At 36.7% G+C, this 20,065-nt stretch overlaps 1 protein-coding gene across 2 annotated transcripts in view; it reads right to left on the bottom strand.

Moving 5' to 3' along the window:
• Positions 1-20,065, bottom strand: part of LOC149572810 (uncharacterized) — a 232,135-nt gene that overhangs the window by 90,362 nt on the left and 121,708 nt on the right. For both annotated transcript variants that reach the window (XM_089813891.1, XM_089813892.1), the window contains exon 5: positions 10,433-10,519. In XM_089813891.1, coding sequence (XP_089670017.1) covers positions 10,433-10,519 — 87 coding nt within the window. The remainder of the gene's footprint in view (positions 1-10,432; positions 10,520-20,065) is intronic.

Genomic DNA, 20,065 nt, shown 5'->3' with positions numbered 1-20,065 from the left:
AAACAAGACGGGTATGATAACTACTATGATTTGGCTCAAGATCTTCTTGTAGAGGGTAGTTACAGGAATTTGCATGAGGAAGGCATTAATCAACTAGATAGTAGCACTAGTAATGGCTCAGGTAATAGGGAGACAGAAATATCCTATGGAGTTGTTTACACTAGTCCTTCTAATGAGCATGTTGATGGCCCAGATAGAATTTTTGACCGAACTGCCAACATTGGCAACTCCCCTTCTTATTCAGACATGGAAAACACCAGCATTCTATTTGGTGACATGGAAATTAACTTGGATAAATTTTATAGCGATACTAAACTGGAAATTATGTCAAATCTTGAGGAGCAAAGGGACCGCAAGGTGGACAAGATAGTTGATCTAACACACATTGAGTTAGAGGATATATCTAAAATTGTTGTTCCCCTAAGTGATGAGAAATCAGAAAATTCTATGGATAACAGCCCACTTGTGTTCGAAGGAGATGGTCAAAAACCATTATCTCTTCTAGACTTATTAGATATACTTTTGGTCAAAGATGACAAACTTATCCAAGTGTTGACAAGGATGGATGAAGCTTCTAATTTGGTTGAGGATCTCATGCAGAAGATTGTGATAGAAGAGAGACATGGAAATGTATGTGGTGTCACAAGTCCTCTTTTACATACCATCTTTGAAACATTGAAAATGATAAAATTTGAGTATTTGCAGCTATTAATGGACAGAGATCTAGCAATAAAATTCGGAAGGGACAAGGAGAGTGAGGTAGATGAGCTATGTCTTCAATTGAGCTTAACACATTATTCCATCCACGAAGCTGAAAATCAAACAAGTGGAGCAGCCACTTATGAAGAAGATGACAGTGGTTCAAGGACACAAGAAATCACGCAAATCATTGAAGGAATTCAGAGTGGGTAGATGCGAAGGCAAGAAATGTGATTCAATCACGTATTTTCCGTTTGAGACTATCTTTGCTGAGAAAAATTTTATACATCAGCAAGTTGATAAGACTGAAAATTCTGATTTTTATGACAGCAGCTGTACATTTTCACAGGAGGACATGGTTAGTGATACAACAAGTGAGGATAGTTCAGAGTTTTCAGCTAATGATGAACCATCCTTTAATAAAGACTTTGACATAAGTGAGAGTACTTATGGTGGAATAGGAAGTTCAGATTCATCCTTAGCATGCTCTAAGGGAATTTTCAGCTTGCCCAGAGTTTTATCACCTAGCACTTATGAGATGGCCACGGCCTACTTGTTGATTGGTGATTTTTCTTGTTGATATATTTTCCCTATCAGTGATTTACCTATGTATGTTGGTAATATTTTCGCTGATTTTATTCGGCCTTCCAGGGTCAATGAGTTATTTGCAGGTGAGTGGTGAGATCACACATTACCCTACGTTCCACATGGGGTGTCTACATTTTTATTTCAGCAGAGTATTGAAGACAGTGTTAGCACTCATGGTGTTGGTGATTCACCAACCACCCTTTCATTTACTCGGGATCATGTTGATTGGGTAGTCGAGAATCCAGGTGTTAATAGTATCTTACATCTGGCAGAGTATGTTGTGTTGCTACACAGCCACATGATTATGATCTATGAGTGATATGGTGGTAGCGTTGGATTGGTCGGATCTATCATTGTCATCGATACAGTTATTGCAAGAGTGGTATTGTAGTACAGAGGTACAGATATCACAAGAGTTGGTCAATGGTATCTCAGTCAGCGTACGAGTTCCCATTTGGGATCCAAGGGGAGCATCCCTATGCACATTATCATCTTAGGGTGGATATTGGTATATTGTCGAGCTCCCATCATCACTTGACAGTAGAGATTCGCAGGGGCACTCATGGCGTGAGGCATTCATTCTGACTGAGGGTAGTGGCACACGAGGCAGTAGCACATGGCCGTTGGTGTCCCTTTTTGATGAGACTTGGGATCCTGACATTCAGTTATCAGGCACATTGATTCCTATTGTATTGTTTCACCATTCTGAGTTCAAGAAGATGCATGCTAGGGTACATCAGTTGAGGAGTAAAACCACATTCTCAAGGCGAGTATGGGATCCTGGCATTTGCTCTCTATAGCTATGAGCGGATTGCTTGAAGGCAAGCAATCTTTGAGAGGGGAGGCTTTGTAATGTCCCCTTTTTTTGGGACATTATAATTCTGTGTGGCCAGCTCACTTCGCCTAGGTTCGGGGGCGGAAAGGTTCTTTATGGGGTTTACTTCGAGATTTGGCCTAGACATTTCCAATTCCAGACCCATCAGAGTAGTTTTGGCAAGTTGTCTAGATGCTTAATACTTTTAGTAAGTAATCAGAGCACAGTATTTTCGGTACCTCAGTGTTGATTTGGATGCATCTCGCCGAGAGCTTTCCAATGAGCTATTGCATGAGATTATTTGAGTTCATTTGGTTAGCTATTTTAATGCCTGATGATTATATGGTTTCCTGACTAAGTAACTATTAAAGTCATTTCACTTGTCACTTTATTTTAAAAAGTTACTATGTTCACTTAAGTGACTAAAGGACAAAAAAAGTGCTTCATCCCACATTGCTTAAAAGAGTGTGCATCACATTGGGAAAAGGCATAAAGGTACAACGGACTCCACATGGGAGGATATATGAAGATTATAATATTCAAAGCAAATATTAATCTGGGAGCTGGAAATAGTTGCTGATTATTTCTTCTAAGACACAAACCCTTGAAGAAGCAATTGAAGGTTGGACACAAACCTAGCCTTCTTTCAAGTTTCATCTACATTGCCAATCTGACTATCATTTCTGTTTATAAGATTGGGTCACTTGAATTGTTGCACGTTATTGAATTGCTGTTGTATAATACAGTAATGCATTTTGGTTATTTGTGTTAAATTCCATATTTATATATGTACTTTCTGAATATTGGTGAAATAAAACAAAGTTTTCTGAGTTACCTTGTATGCAAATCTGCAGGTTACAAATCGGATTAAGGTTCTGGAATTGGTATCAAACGTTGGCTTCTATTCGGAATTAAATCTGCAAATATATATATATATATATATATATATATATATATATATATATCTCGATTTTTGGTGAAATATTCGGAAGGGGATACTACATTTCAATTTTCCCTTCGATTCAGTATATCGTAGGGCTTAATCGGAGTTGGCAATCAAAAGATATAAACATTTTAGTGCCCAAAAAGTGGACTCTCCAGGTGCAACTGCATGATTTTAAAAATATATGTTATATTTTAATGTTGACATTCACTTTTTGAAAGATATAACTTAAATCATTTTATTTTATGTTTTTAAGTTACTTTATTATTTAAATTTATCACTTAAAGTAACTATCGTGCAATTTATGTTATATTTTTAAGTTGAGTTGCTTTTTAATTTTTCACTTAAGTGACTATATTAACTATAAAGTTCCGTTTATTTTTGGGTAATTTTATATTGTATTTAAAACATGAGTTAAATACTACTTTCTGAAATGATATTTGCTTATCATATGATAATTCTATTATACAGATGTTATTTTTGACCCATTTAAGTGATATTTCCTCAAAAATCAATTAAACATGTGCTTAATTGATCACTTAGGTTGTTCATTTTTCTTTTAACCCATTTACATGTAAATATGCAAAATACCTCTAGATACCACGAATTTGCACTAAAAAAGCATGTTAAAACACTTTAAACATGTAAATACATGTATTTTAAAATGTGCAATGAGTCTCCTAGAGTGAGGACTTGCATATTTGAGTCTTTTTAAAATATGCAACGACCTTTAGAGAGTGTGATTTTGCACTAAAGGCTTACTTTGACAATTTTTTAAAACATGCAATGATCTCCCAAGAGTGCAATTTGCACTTAGAGACCAAATGCATGTAATTTGAAATATGCCAATGCACTCCTAGAGTGTGCTTTGCATAAAGAGTCCAATCCATCTTATTTAAAATATGCATTGCCCATCCTAGAGTGCATTTTGCATCTCTTTTCAAGCATTGGCAAAGATAGAACCCGAATTTGAAGATTCAAGGGCAAAAAATTTCATGATTTCCCTCTCCAAGAACAAGCTTTTCACCAAAAATGCCTAGCTCTGCTCATGTTATGGCTTAAAAGCTCCAAGATGAAGGTCGTTTTTGCCTCCTTAAGTGTTTCCATGCATTAAACATTGGAATTCATGCAAAAATCATTGCTTTTTTTGGTGTTTTGAGACCATGTTTTTCCAAAAAAATTCCATTTCTTGGCATTTTAGATCACTTTTTTTTACTAAGGATGAATCGTTTTGGGGTTTCAATCTATATCCTTGCCATTGGTAAACATGTTTTTGTATTCCAAGAGCAAAAGCACCTCATTCCATAGCCTTTTAAGATCACATTTTTGTAAAAAACATCCAAACATTTGTTTTTTGTTTTGCAAAAACATCTCATGTATTGAGGAAGAGAAAGCACATTTTTGGCATTCTCATGCTAAAACCTTCCATTGAATGCTCATTTATCACCCATTACTTGCAAAATGTGAAGGAAGTCAAATAGTTGTTTGTGAATCTGGATTTGGAGGAGAATTGGTCTGCAAGTCTATAAATCTTGCTATTTTGGCTCTTTGAACTCCAAGTGGACATTTTTAATCTTGCTCATTTATTCATGCTTATATTGTCATTTTGTTGCATTTTTTAGCTTGACGATGCACAATTGTTCAAAGGTATACCATGAAAAGTGCATTTTGCCTTTAAATATGATGAGAACTTTCATTTTCGCATATTTGGATTTTACCCAAACTCCAAATTCAAATTTGCATTTGAAAGCAACTTGCTTTCTGGCATGTTTGAGTCTAAGACCAAAGGTATGTGTTTTTTTTGTGTTTGTTTTCATTGGTTGTTTGTTTGTTTTTCATTTTTCTTCTTGTTGAAGAAGTTGCAAGTTCTTTCCCAAGAACTTTAATTCATTTCACTTCACTCCACTTTTCACCTTTTCATGCAAGTGCATCATTTCATTCCACATCCATCATTACATGTCAAGGCACGTTGCATTCATTCTTTTCATATGGAATTACATTCCAAAAGCAATTACATGTAATTCCATCCTTCATCCGCATTTACATGTAATCTCATCCTTCATATGCATTTACACGTAATCTTCTTCTTCGAACCTCATTGCATGACTCCATCAAGTCATGATTACATGTAAATCACTTTACATGCAATTGCATCCAAAGAACCCGTTTTTGACTAAACGTCACACTTTTAAAGTCAAAAGTTAACATTTGCATGCATTCCATGCATCTAACTTTCATTCCTCAAAGCATTTAAATAAGTACTCATCCTTCAACCACATGTTTCCATTTTCTTGAATCGCATTTCAGCCTTTGCATATGCCTTTCAAGATTATTACACAAGATCTTTAAGTATTTGATCCATACTCTGAGCATTTTGCCCTTAATAGATCCTTTGTTGTTAATCAAGAATTGACATCTTTATGGAATCAATATTCTCTGATGATGTGTTCACATTTTGGAATTTTCATATTACAGCACAAGCTATGCCCTCATCCTTGAAATCCAAAGGAAAGATGAAGTACCAATATGACAAAGAGTTAGCTCATGTGACTACATCTCAAGCTTCATCACCTCTTGATAATGTTTTTGACACAAAGATCGAGCACGTTGACATGGTTGATTTCTTGCAAAGGATTGAATCTCCTTCGACTCGTGAAATGAAACGCATCAAGAAGAGTAATATTCATTTGGTGTCTACTTTCCCTATGGCTGCCTTGGAACCAAAATTTGTCTTGGGTTGTGCAGGCAATTTCAGTCCAAAGACCAAGATAATCAAAAATGCAGATGGAAAAGTCATCATTAGCCTTGGCCCAGAGGTTATTGAACAGATCTTTAAAGTTCCTCAAAATGCAAAGTGTGTAGACTTGTCAAAGGATATGTCTTTGGAGTTATGGAATAAAAAGAGGGCGGATTATCAAAAACACATAAGTGCATATTGGTTAAAGGTCAAAAGAAACAATTTTTCAAGATGGCCTAAAACCATTCATAAGTCAAACTTCAATTCAAAATGCAAAGACTTGATAACTCTTCTTTGCAGGATATGTGGTCTCAAAGATTCCAATGATTTCCAACCATAAATGTATAGTGAAGAACCTATCTTCTAGGGAGAACTTATTAGTACTACTATTTGTGAGGAGTTGCTTAATGTGGGAACCTCAACGCCATTCTACATGAACTCCTACCTGGTTTACATAGTTGCATCCATGGGATCTTTCTCGGGTCTTTCCACTAAAAGGGATCGATTACAAGTTCCTATCTAGGACTACCGTGATCAAATCACCTTGTCACATATCAAATATCACTACAGGAGAGTCCAAGATGCATTTTAGGGATATTTTCGGTGTTTGTTTCATAAACAGTTGGTAATCAAGTGAGTATCAGATGAAGCTTGGAGTAGGGTTAATCAATTTGGTGCTATCTTTCTATAGTTTCCAACTTTCACTTATTTGAGAGTTGGCTATTTCAAATGAGGGCCATATACTCTACCAAGATATGCTACAAATAAGACCATACAGATAGAATTAGCCAGACAATTCATGGAAGTGCAGTCATATCAAAATGCTCAACATAGGCCAAGGTTTGGTATCACTACAGCCAAACCCTTGGTAATTGGTCAATATATGATCAATTCAGTCTAAAAAGAAAAGAATATGGAGGCAGAACTTCAGCTTATCACATTAAAAAGGTTCAAGGCTAGGTATGCTTTTGATTATTGAGGAATGCACTCAATGATCAAACGAGCATTCACCCATGTTCATCGCATAGAGGACATATGAATTGATTTGCGCATGGAGCTGGATATCATGAGGATGGACTACTGTACACTCACTTTGCAGCAAATCATAGATCTTAACATGCTTGAAATCCCATCCAATCTCCAGATTGAAGATGATGGTAATATTCTTGATCCAGAATACCATCTTGCTTGTTTTGACAAGCAGTGCCATTTTCCTATATAGTGGCTGCAAAAAGAAGGCGTATCCATTTTTGATAGATTTCAATCTATCTTGGTAAATACCAATAAATCGTTAAAAGTCAAAGGCCTAAAAAGGGTGAATTTGAAGCTCGAGATAGACTATCGTAGTTTGGGACCGCTTAAAAGAAAATCCCAACAAAAACTTTCAAGCAAAGATGTTGTATCTTCATCCATTCTGGCTAAATCCCCCTTAAGGTTAAGCTGAAAGGTGGAAAGGGGTCTAAATCTTCTTCAAAGCCCTCACAAGCACCTGTGCGAGCTCAAGAACCTGATGAGGAGGAATCTAGAGAAGAATTGGATGAGGAGGATGAAGAGGAAGGAGAGGTTATGATCATATCTCCTCCACAACCAATAAATCAGCAAGGTCCATCCATTTAGGAAACACTTTTTCTTGGTGTCATAAATGATGACGTTGATTCATTCTCCACTATTTTCACATCTACTATCCCTACCTCGGAGGTGAACACACTGGCACTTCCTATATCTTCTGTGGCTCCTCTTATTCTCACAGCTGAGTAGTGCGATAATTTGGAGAATATGTTTGAAGATTTCCCAACATTCACGGATGGTCAAGCTTCCCAAGTTGATACTTCAATAACTAGTTTTGAAGCATTCATGACTAAAGCTTCTCATCAAGTACCTCTCAGTGCAGCTATACAAATTGAAGCATGCTCAGTCACTGCAGAAATAGAATCAAGATCACTATTGTCCCTGATTCATGAGGTGAAGGTTTTAGTTTGCCTGCTTGGTTGAGCAAGATCACAATGAAGAAAAGGAAGGTTGTGTTCCCCCCAAATAATCTTCCTATTAACAAAACCAAGTCTAAATCTTTGAAAGATAAGATTGTTTTGAGGATTGTAGTTCACTCTGATAAGACTAGGTTTGTAGAGGTTGTTGAACCACTGGTGGACAAACTGGCTAAAGAACTTAACCGTTCGGATTACAAGTTCTCCAAAATCGAACTCGGTAAGCAGACATGATTGGGTTATCTACAAGATGCTCATGATACACTTGCTAATGTATCAAAGGGCAATCACGAGTTATGGGAGAGGAGGGATCATGGAAGCGACAAAAACTTGGTTTGGAGAGGTTGTCTCTGAAGGAGTTTAGGCCATCACAAATGCGATCGGAATCCTTGAATATATCAAAGTATTGAAGAGATGTTGCATGACCTGTTGCATGACCTGATTGCATCTTTTAGTCAAGAAGCTAACACCTTCAAGGAAATTCTATATGGTTGGGATGAAATAGCCAATCCTAATTTGGACGGCCTGGTTGCATGTGATGTTGTCCCATCTTGCGAAATATTCTACAAGTGTCATGGAGTCATAGGTTATAAGGAAGAGACATTGAGGAAACTTGTAACAAAGTTGCAAGCAGCCTTAGAACATTGAAACTTAGGTAATGTATGACTTGGAACAAATGGGATGTCAAGTTCTTACTGAGCATGACAACTTGACTGTAATAGATGAGGTGACTTCAGAATATACAATCAAGGTTAATGCTGATCTAGATTCTGAAGATTTTAGTTCTCGCGCAATGAACAGGCTTGCTCTGTACAAAACCTTAGCAAAGCACCTACGAGGTTAAATCAGTATTTGTCGATGCAGTCAAAATAGAAGCTATATCAAAGAGAATGGAAATCTCAAATTTTCCTATAGTGCATGATGTCATAATCAAGTTCAAGGCACTTAAGAATAATTCTTAGGATTGTTTCACTTTTTCCCTGTCTTCTTTCTTCTCTTTTCCAAGTTTGTAGATTGAAAAGGATGTACTGCATGAAATTCTGTAATTACATGTAATACAATTTGCATCTCCTTATGACATGTACTCCAATAATTTATCTTGTTAGTTGGACCAGGTCAAAGTTGGTTGAGTTGCTCCCACTTTTTCCTCCTTTTTCTCAATGTCTTTGCATATATAAAGGAGTGCCCTCTCATTATAAAAATCATCTTTTATTGTATGGAATAGATCTCTAGAGAAATTGTGCAAGCATAACTTTGATTGTGTAGTACTATTTTGAAAGAGAAGTGAATACAAAGAAAACAATTGAAGCTAAACTTCGATTGAGTACAATTGTGACTTGTGCAAGTTGGAAGCTTTGACTGTGATTTGCATTTGTTATCTTTGATTCATGTGTTTTTGTGTTCTTGATAATAGAGTATAAAGAGTTAGGTAGTAATCATTGACTGGAAGCAGTTGTGGAGATATATAGACTAGGAGCTTTGACTCTAGCTTGTATCTCTTTCTTAATTCACAAAGATAGATAGAATTCTTTGCTTCCGGTGGTCTTTGTGCCCCAATGGTAAAGGTCATTGTTATAGAATAAGATTAAGACTGGACTTAGAGCCAAATTGGTATGCTTTCAGAAAAGCTTTGAGTTAGTGTTGGTTTATCGGTATCACTATTTACAATTTTAGATAGAAGTGTAGTTCGAGATTTCATCTTGCCCATTACTTGCTCTATGGGTGAGTGGATTCTTTTCTAAAAGCTAAGAGGAAAGAATATTGGTAATACCCTTTCAAATCTCTCAACTTGTTTCCTACCTTGAGTTGATCCAAGGAACGCTAGAAGGGGGAGCTTTCCCTTTAATGTAGGAGAGACTCTGTCTCACACGTTGTGGCTAGTCTACCTATTTTGCAACTGGATTTTACCCAAAATTGTCGTTGCAAAATATCCACCCAGCAGTGCACACTCTCAAAGATGAGCCTGATTTAAAATACTAGAGAAATTTGATAAAACTGAACTGCACTTGCATGTTTTGCACATTTCTGTAGCAATACTTTTGTCCTATTATACCAGAAATACTAGCAAATACTAATTAACCTTTAAAAGATTAGTTATTATCAGTTGGTTTTTCATTATTAGTAAATCAACAAATAAATATCTAGCTAATGTGTCATGGCAACAAAAATTAATACCTTCACAAAGAAGAAATGTTTAGTCAGAAAGTCTTGATGGGAGTGTAAAGTTTCGCTTTCTAATGTAGGGTCAACAACAATTTAAGCTCAATTGAAGCAGAAATAATATATACTATTTAATGAGTAAAATACCTTAAAGTCATACTTATAAATATGGGTACCCGGCTAGCAAAAACTGTCATGTATGTCCGATTCAAAAAATAAAATGTCTGAATATTAAATGTGATTGCAGTAAAATATTGATCTTCCTAGAAAGTGGCCTTCCTAAATGCACTTCAGAGGCTAACTTTAATAAAACAATAAACATTGATGTTCTTTCACTCAAGTATTCAGTAGGTAAACTGCAGATATAGAGGAGAAAGCACTACTTAGTCACATCATTGTGGCTATTGAAGCAAGTAATAAATTAGAAGTTCAAAAATTGCACAAAATATTAAAAACCAATATAAAGCACAAACATGTGCGCATGCGCACAATCACAGAGATATGACCTTGAAACCAGATCGTTGAATTGCTGTAGCGACAGCCTGAAACTGAGGATAATCCTTCAACTTGGAGACTACATAAGACCTTCCGATCTGCAGCCAACATGGAGCAATAACCCATTAAATATTTTAAGATGGACTATGTTAATTCATGAATAAAGAGAGAATTGGGACCCTATGCATTGTGATATTTACATATAAAATCCCTCATAAGTGTCTCATACTTACACTACATCTCAAAGTCAAGCAGGATGGAGCTGGAAAAACAATAATAAACAGTGGATAAACAATAATGAACAAGGAAGCAAAATCCTTAATGGAAGTAAATGAGAACCTCCACAAAATGGATGAAAGGAATGGGTAATATTATTCTAAATGCTAAGTAACATTTTTTTGTAAATAATCAAAAAGTGTATATATCAATTGTAATAAAAGTTAGCTTCTATGTGAAGATTACAGTAGTCCTTGAATGTGTATCAAGCATGCTGGAACTGATCAAAGAGAAAATGCATAACCAAACCTAGCTCTCCATAACCATAGTTGTACCAGATTTAGCAAAAGATAGACTACAGAAGTAGCAGTAGAGTTAAAACTTGATTAAATAAAAAAGATGCAAAAAAGACACTCTTAAAACCTCACACTGTCATTTTTAGGATTGATGGAGAACCTCTTCCTAATGGTTAGACAGAAGACAAGTGACACTGTCAGTTCCAAACCCAACCAATTTGTACATCACTTGAGCTACCCAGGTGCATTTTCTAGTGCTTGGAGCAAGTGGCAAGATCAATTAGCGAATTGTTATCGACTAAAGTCTTGTTTTTCTGTATTAGAATGCCGATGTTGCTCATTTAGGAAATTGTGTTCCCTTATCATGTGGTCTGCACTCAAAATTCATTCCAGTAGCATAGAACATTCTGATAACTGAGTCTAAGAATTGCAAACCCTTTTTTTTTTTTAAACAATTCATAATTCCATGCTGATTCTCTTTTGTCCATTGGAGATTTTGTATCATCAATCTATAATTTTCTTAATTAAAAGCTTGGCCCTTGTGCTGCAGGTTGCCATGTCCCCTTTTCTAGGCAAATGGATTTTGTTGCATCGTTAGACCATTCTGCCTTGGTCATGTGAGCTAATTAAGTTTCCTTTGATATCAGATCGATTTCTCGCCTAGAGAGTTTCAGTTGTTGGCCAATCGGGATTGTTTCAATGGGGTTTCCAGGCACTTAGTATTTTTAGTAAGTCAATAGATTCAATATTCTTGGCATTTCAAGGTTTGACTAGGAGTGTCTTGTCGAAACCTTTCCAGTGAGCTATCACACATGCATATTCAAGATTATATAATCAAAGATTTTAATGCCAAAAGATTTAATCAATTAATTAATAAAGTGACTTTATAAAATAAGTTCACATTATTAAATTTCACTTTATTATTATGGGCACTTTACTTCCTTAGTGGGATAAAGTATTATTTTAAAATGGGCAAAAAGAAATAACGATGGGAATCTGAAGAGTCACTTGTTTGGGCTTAAAAGAGGGGCAAAGGATTCATTTGTAGCATACTAGGTTTATTAGTTGGATTTCATCTCTCTATTAGGGAGTTTACGAAAGCTTCAGCTTTCAACAGGTGAGAGGACGGAAACCCTCAATCTTGGACAGTGGACGAAAACCCATTGTCATTTGGAGACCACACGAAGGTGTTTCACATTGTGCTTCAGGTTTATATTTTTTGAATCCAATCGTGTCATGTTTTTTGTACCTATGATTGCATTTCTTGGTCATTTGTTGAAGAGGACAGCAACCCTCAATCTTGGACAGTGGACAGAAACCCATTGTCGTTTGGAGACCTCGCGAAGGTGTTTCACATTGTGCTTCAGGTTCATATTTTTTGAATCCAATCTTGTTGTGTTTTCTAAAGTCAACACAGATTATGATCTCCCCACTCTTTTTCTAGACATGGACAATATTAGCTATCCAAGTTGAATGGTGTATAGGATATATTTTTGAATCCAATCTTGTTGTGTTTTCTAAAGTCAACACAAATTATGATCTCCCCACTCTTTTTCCAGACATGGACAATATCAGCTATCCAAGTTGAATGGTGTATAGGATATATGATCCTTGCTTCTAACATCTTATGGATTTCTCTGACAATGCCCTCTGAAATCATTGGGTTGTAGTTGCATTGCTTTTGTCTAAAAGGAACTGCATCAGGCTTAAGGGGAATCTTACGCTTAAGCTCACCATTTTTTAGAGTCTTTAAATCCTCATACCCCCAAGCAAAAACATCTTGATATTCAGAAAGCAACCCTTTAGCCCTCATTCTTTCTTTATTAGAACAACTACAACCAATATTAATCATTTTAGGCTTAAACTCAGTGCCCATATTCATTCCCTCAAAATCTCCAGAGGTTCCACCTTTCCTACCTCTTTCTCTTATGATATATGCATCGTGTCTATTAAACAACTTTTCTAAAGAGACTAGATGCCTAGGAATTTTGTTACCTTTTAGTTGCTTAGCACCAAGCTCCAAGTTTTGCTTGCTATCAGGGGAGAAGTCTTGGCAAGGGCTTTCACTTCCTTCAAAGTACTAGTCAGTAAAAGGCTCGGCGATCTACTTATCATTGGTGAAGACTTGTCATGATTCAACATTGTTAGGTACATTAGGTTTGAAAAGGACTTCAACCTTATATTCTTTCCCTTTGAATTCTAGATGAGGTAGCAAAAGGGATGAGGAGTTAGCTAACATATCTGCCCTTACATTTTGCTCCCTTGGAACAGCTTATATAGAGAAGGCATCAAGGTCTTCTATTTCATCCCAAACTCTGTTCCTATAGTTCCAAAGTCTTCGGTTCTTCATAGTATATTGACTTTGGACTTGTCTTCCTATTAGTTTTGCATTGCCTTGGGCTTTTAAGGTTTTCACACCTCTTTGTTTGGCACCAGTGATACCCAATAGTAACGCTTCATACTTTGCAGTATTATTTGTATTTCTAAACTGCAGCTTATAAGCAAGTTGTGTTAAAACTCCCTCAAGGGAAATGAGCACCACAGCTGCTCCATATCTAGCAGTTGCACAACTGCCATCAAACTCTAAGGTCCAGATCTTTTGATCATTAGGAGGGTCTACTTCTTCTAGAGCATTGAAGTTAGCAAACATCATGTAGTTCCCAAGCTCCATTTCTTGATACAAGATTTGGGCTTTAAGATCATCAGATTTCATAACAGTAAACTTAGCTTTCTCCTAACATTCAAGCTTGATCTTTTTATTGCCAACAAGGATAATAGCATGAGACCAATCTAGTTTAATTTCACCTCCCATATCCCTACAAAAACTCCTTAACAACATGTCATAACTAGCAGGGATGTCAACCACAAGGATGGCTAATTTCATTCTTTTTTGTTGGGTGTGCAGCTAAGGCTATTTGGGCATCCTTTACTTGACCTAATAGGGGGACTTCTTTTGCATCCGTAGAGTAACAACACCCAAAGGTCTTAGTCAAGGTCAAACCTAAGGCACAGGCAATTGGTAGAAGGCATGACATTATCTGAGGCACCCGAGTCAATTATGCAATTACTCAACTTGTGACCATTCACATGTAAGGACACAGAATGGATCGGGTTTTTGGCCAGGCGAGGTAGCTAAAACTGAAAATTCTTCTTCTATGAATAGCAAGAGTAGGACTGGTTCTTCATCAGAAGTAGAACAAGTACTGGTACTAGATTGATCATTACTGATGATAGTATGGATATTTGGATGAGTTTTATTACTAATCTCTCCTTTGCAAGAATCCAATAATTTTTGCAGTTCAATGGGATTAGACTTCAAGTAATCTAGGGGAGAAACTTGAATGCGAGCATTCTTGCAATATTGGATGTTATCAAATGAGGGATCAGACTTACCACTTGGCTCCGCTCTTGATTGTTTTCTCCTTGAAGTAGAGGGGGTGAGTATACTAGTCATGGCTGGTGAAGTGGCAGGAGCATTGCTTCGAACAAGGACTGAGCTTGCCGAACTTTTGCTCTTCTAGCTTCTTGTTGCTACAGTCATTTGTATTCTATCCAAGGTGGAGAAACAGTCACCTCCTATCTCTGAATCTAATTCATACTCCAAGTAAAAAGTTCCAAAGTCGCCAAAGGGAACAAAATCATTTTCACTTTCAGGGTATTCCACTGTTAGCTCATTGCTTGTGTTGAGTTCATTGTATCTATTCATTTCGGGACAAGAATCACCATCGTGATCTGCTCTTAAGTGGAATATACACATGCCCTGCTTCTTAGGAGTTGGTTCTATGGCAAGCTTCTGTTGAGTAGGTGGTAGTTGTAAGGCTTTTCCTTCATGTTGTCTTCTGGATACATCTTGGTAAGGTTGTTGGAATGAAGGAATTGTCTTACCCATTTGCCTTTTCATGGCAATCATCTCATTTGACAAATTTTGAAGCATTGCTTCCATGTTATTGGCTGTATCGGTAGTAGTGTTTGTGGAAGTTCCACTTTGCACTTCTCTCTTCCATTTTTCGTCTGTTATATTGTCAAACTCTTAGCAGCTTGGAGATTTGCCACATATGCTCTTCTAATTTGGAAGCTAATATCTAGAGGCATAGAACTGATGAAGAACATCTTCTGATTACCCATAGTTGGCCTACTTGTAGCAGGTATTCGGTTAACCAACTTGTTGAATCTCGCAATGAAGTCTCTCATGGGAACACTTGGTTCCTTCTTGATTTGATTGAGTTGAGACAATAAGGTATGTTCATCTTACGTGCTTTTATAGCAGGCCTCAAATCAATTTCACATGTCATCCCAGGTTATGATGCATCCCACAAGGAGATGTTGGAACCAATTAGCCGCATTTTCCACTAATGTCTCAACAAACATTCTTATGGCCACATCTTCTTGTTGTGGATAGAAAATGCTACAGGCTGCAAAGAAGACAGCACTATGTTCACCTACATAGACTTTCCCATCACCATTGAATTTAGGGAAGTTCTTTCAAGAGGCTCTTGGTAAGTCATTGTTAGCAGCAAGTCGTAGAGGGCCAATAGCATTACCCCAAGGCACAGCCATTGATGCAGGAAGAATAACTGGTACTGGCTGGAAGGTAATAGAGATGGGAGCTACAACTCCGTGTAAGGTGAGCGCGTTACACAATGACAAGATTTGAGTATGAAAGACAGGAGGGGAAGAGGAATGACTACGTCTCCGGGAAGCGGGATGAGGTGGTGGAAATAGAGACCCACAAATACCTTGAAACATCAGGTCCCTTGAGCAAGCTCTCCCTCTTCTCAAGGGATCTTCTAATATTGGAAAACCAGCTTTCCTGAGTTCTTCAAATACTAGATCAGTTTGTCCTCGATCATGAACACTCCTAGTATACTTGGGATCTAGGGTGAACTAAAACTATTCACAATTGGTGTGCTTGTCTCAATCTTCTTTGCTGCAACACACCTTCCCAGTACTCAACGCTGGCTTCCTCTCTTTCCAATGTAAAGCTGACTCTTCTATACTCATCCAAGGATTTTCTATTTCTCCAAATGAGTGTATTCAATTGATTGATTATATCTTCTTGTTCGTCCTGAAAGAAAAGGTTGGGCTGAATTACTAGGATTTGACCTTCATGAGGCAACACCATTTTTCCTCATGGGTCAACAAGCACAACTCGACAAATGTGTGAGTGTCGATAAGGATGGAATTCGAAATTATTCCAGTGAAGCCATAGACAAACTTACTGAGGATAACTTAGATAATGAAGAACAAGCACAAGATTTTATCTTTCAATACCGAGAAAGATGTGATTTGGAGATTTCAGAAGTTATCCCCAACAGAGTCACCAAAAACTGTTGGTTAACAATTTGTCTTCTTTGGATTTGGTTTATACCTTGACTCTCAATGCACCCAGTATGGTGGAAAACAAAACAATTAACGAAAGAATGGGTCAATGTAGTAATGTATCAAAGACCTCTGAATTGAAAAGGTACAGCTCCCTTGTACTGCAAAGATTTGCAAAGAATTTGTTTTTAGTAGATTTGATAATTTGGGGGTATGCTCTTAACCAGAGAGCAGAAAAGGTATAACCAGATTGCCCAACACTTCAAGCAATGTAGGCCAATTTCATATTATAACTCACAACCTCCATAAATATGAATGTATGTAAGTCATTGTCAAGCTCATCTAACATTTAAAATGCAATCAATTCTATCCTTTGAATGCAAGATGTAACAATGCAAAACTATCAACCAATGCACGCTGCATAAGAAGAGAAAGGATGGTCAACTACACAACACCCAGATTGCCCCAGTTACTAAGATTTGACAATACTCAAATTGCTTTCTATTCAGTCCCTTTCATTAACCAAATCTCGAACTTCTCATACAGCAATGAAATGCATATAAACTAACTTGCACAGAACAAAGGAATTGAGATAATGTTGTAAATGAGGAAAGTAAAGCTTACAACCACTGAAAAGAAAGAAACAATACCCAGTTTATTTGCAATCTCACAACTTTCATTAATAGCACATTTCATTCCAAGCATGATACAAGACTTAAATGAACAACAAAATCAAGATGTAAATGTAGAGTCTCACACAGTAGTTGCAGCTACAGGGGTTTGCCCACAAAATAATTTTGTTGAGCTGATTTACTCTTCAAGAAGTTACATTTATAGGCCTTCTTAGGAATGGCCAGTTACATTTGAAGATTAAATTGGAGAGCATCTCTTAGCAGATGAATGCTAAAAATAGGATTGATTGAGTTATCATCTGTTACAAAGCCTAAGTCTAAGAGGAGAATTCCAAATATGGCTACAATATCAAATGAGAGAGAGCGAGAGAGAGAACACTTGTCACATTGCAGGGAAGATGTATGTAACGCTTCTGACAGAGGATTAGTTCTTCGGAGTTATAGATTTAGCTCTGTAGGCTTTCATTGCTTCAATTATATTCTTCAGCTCCAAGACACTTGGAATACGGATGTTGTCAGCTCTAACCATCCAATAGTCATGCATTTCTGTCAGATCTTCCACTCTGGAAATCTTTGATTTGAGCTCCTCTACCGCACGTTTCAGGAAGCAGTCCACTGCTATGAGTTTCGAAAGCTTTGCCACTTGGAAGTTTGTTGGATTGGAAGTTTCTTCAATAAATGTCAGAAACTTAGTCTTCATTCGCTCAACATCCACCAAAGACACTTGGAATAAGGATGTTGTTAGCTCTGACCATCCAATAGTCATGCATTTCTGTTAGATCTTCCACTCTGGAAATCTTTGATTTGAGCTCCTCTACTGCACGTTTCAGGACGCAGTCCACTGCGATGAGTTCCAGAAGCTTTGCCACTTGGAAGTTTGTTGAATAGGAAGTTTCTTCAATAAATGTCAGAAACTTAGTCTTCGCTCAACATCCACCCACTGATGATTATTAGTGTTACATCCAGTTTACCGAGTCTAATTAACAATTAACATACTCAGATAATACAGTCATAACTTTGATTCATAGGAAGGCAGTTACATCATTCATGTTCATGTTAAGAAGATTTACCGTTTAAATCAGTTAGACAAAATTTCTTAACTAAAAACTTGAAATACCATTAAATGAAATTACTTCAGAAATTGAAATCACATACCTCAAAAATCTGAGACTGAAAATCATCTAAGTATGCTTCTGCAACCACCCGAGTTAGTCCACAAATACACTATAACAATTTCACAAGTTGACTATCATCTAAAAAAACCGCTATCTCAAAAATCATATGATGATTACAACTAAATACCACTATAATTTAAATTAGGGCATCGCCTATCAATTTACTAATTAGGGCATCAACTACCATCGGTTCATTTAGGGTTCCTAACACCGCTTACCACTTGGGGCTTCCACGACCACGGATTCAATTTAGGGTTTCCACGATGACGGATTTAATCTAAGGCTTCCACAATGACGGAATCATTCATGGGGCTTCAGATCTCTTTTCCTTCCGACTACTTAACTGTGCCAGTAACTCAAGGATTAGAAATATACTTATAATTGATATTCATTTAAATGAAAAACAATCCATGAATCTATCTCTTAGATCTAGATGTAAACAGTAAAATGAAATCCACTCAATCTAATCTTACCTCTTCTTAAATAATGATAATACCTGTTTCCAATAAACATAGGAATGCATAGCTTACCTCTATCTAACGCATATCCGACATCTCGAGAGAGGTGAAACATTGTCAGGGGCTTAACCACCCAACCTCGGACCACAACTTAAGCCCACACGATCTCTAACAAGAAAGGCTCTCCCTACCCGGAATTGACAGGGGACATCTTGCCATCCACTGGGCTTCCTGATAATTTAACTCACCACTCGACGTGGCAGCAGGAGATCACAGTAACAGGAATGTGCATGAGTTATTAATTAATTCTTATTAAAAATGATAAACGTTGTTCTATCATAACTGGTACCGGTTCATGTTATTGATGATTGCTATATCTCACCTCATCACCCATCTTCTTAGCTACACAATTGGGTGAGTCCCAGGTAATTCAGAATTTTCAGAGCAGACAGCTCCATCAATTATCCAAGAAGATTACATTCATCCATCATTTCACACTTTCTGATTACATAATTATGTTCTTTAAAGATTTCTATATTCTTCATGAGTAAAACATGCAGGAGCTAATTATCGAGTTATTTTCTTATTCTAATGACATTCTTGTTTATTGTATATTCTTTGCACCTCCTCACCTTTCTCAAGCCATCTAGCCAGTGATTCCGAAGTGCTATCAAATTACATTCACTGTGAATTTCCACACCTTCTTCACCATATTCTAGCATTTCGCCTGGTGAATTCCTTGGTGTTCTGGATTCAATCTTTCATTCTCAGTTATTTATACTTATATCAGGATGTAATTGATTTTATCTGAGATGATAACTCTCTTGAATAATTCAGAGAATTTTTTTAACACATTCGAATATATATATATTCAAAGAGAACTCAAACCTGAGTGTAAATCATAGCAATAATTATCATGAATGACAATCTGCAGGCTTGATAAACTTATTAAGGAATAAGAAAGACGACATGCTTCACAGACATATTGTTTCTATGGAACGACAAAAAGGATTATGTTAGACTTTTCACAAGATGGACGGCATGCTTTATACATTAATCTCAATCTCAGTTATCTAAATTTATAACATGATGTAAGAGATTTTACTTGAAATGATAACTTTCTTTGAAAGAAATTTAGAGAAATTACATAATCGGATATAAGAAGAAGACGTCAAATTTAAGTATAAATCATTGCAGTGTTTTAAATAAGGCAGGCCTGCACAGAACATGACAACTTTTAAAAGGATAAATAATAGGATTCAAGCCTTTACCACAATCATATACCATAGGGAAAAGAAACGATAATCCTTGCAATGAAATGCAGTGGTCTTACATGCAATCGAGTTTTACTTCCACATACTACTATTATATGAAATTATATATGATCTGTCAGCACAAGATTTAAACTCTGCATTCCTAATATAAAATGAATAGTAAAAACGACCATACGAATTGAATTTTAGACTTCTTACAACTCTCTCTCTCTCTCTCTCTTATTGATTCCTGAGAAAGCCGCACATGTTCAACCTACCTATCTCGTTTAGTGAC

The sequence above is a fragment of the Cupressus sempervirens genome, chromosome 2 (genome assembly GCF_028749045.1).
Source record: "Cupressus sempervirens isolate cs-2001-9-10 chromosome 2, ASM2874904v1, whole genome shotgun sequence".
Taxonomy (NCBI): domain Eukaryota; kingdom Viridiplantae; phylum Streptophyta; class Pinopsida; order Cupressales; family Cupressaceae; genus Cupressus; species Cupressus sempervirens.
This window is presented reverse-complemented; position numbering and strand designations above follow the sequence as displayed.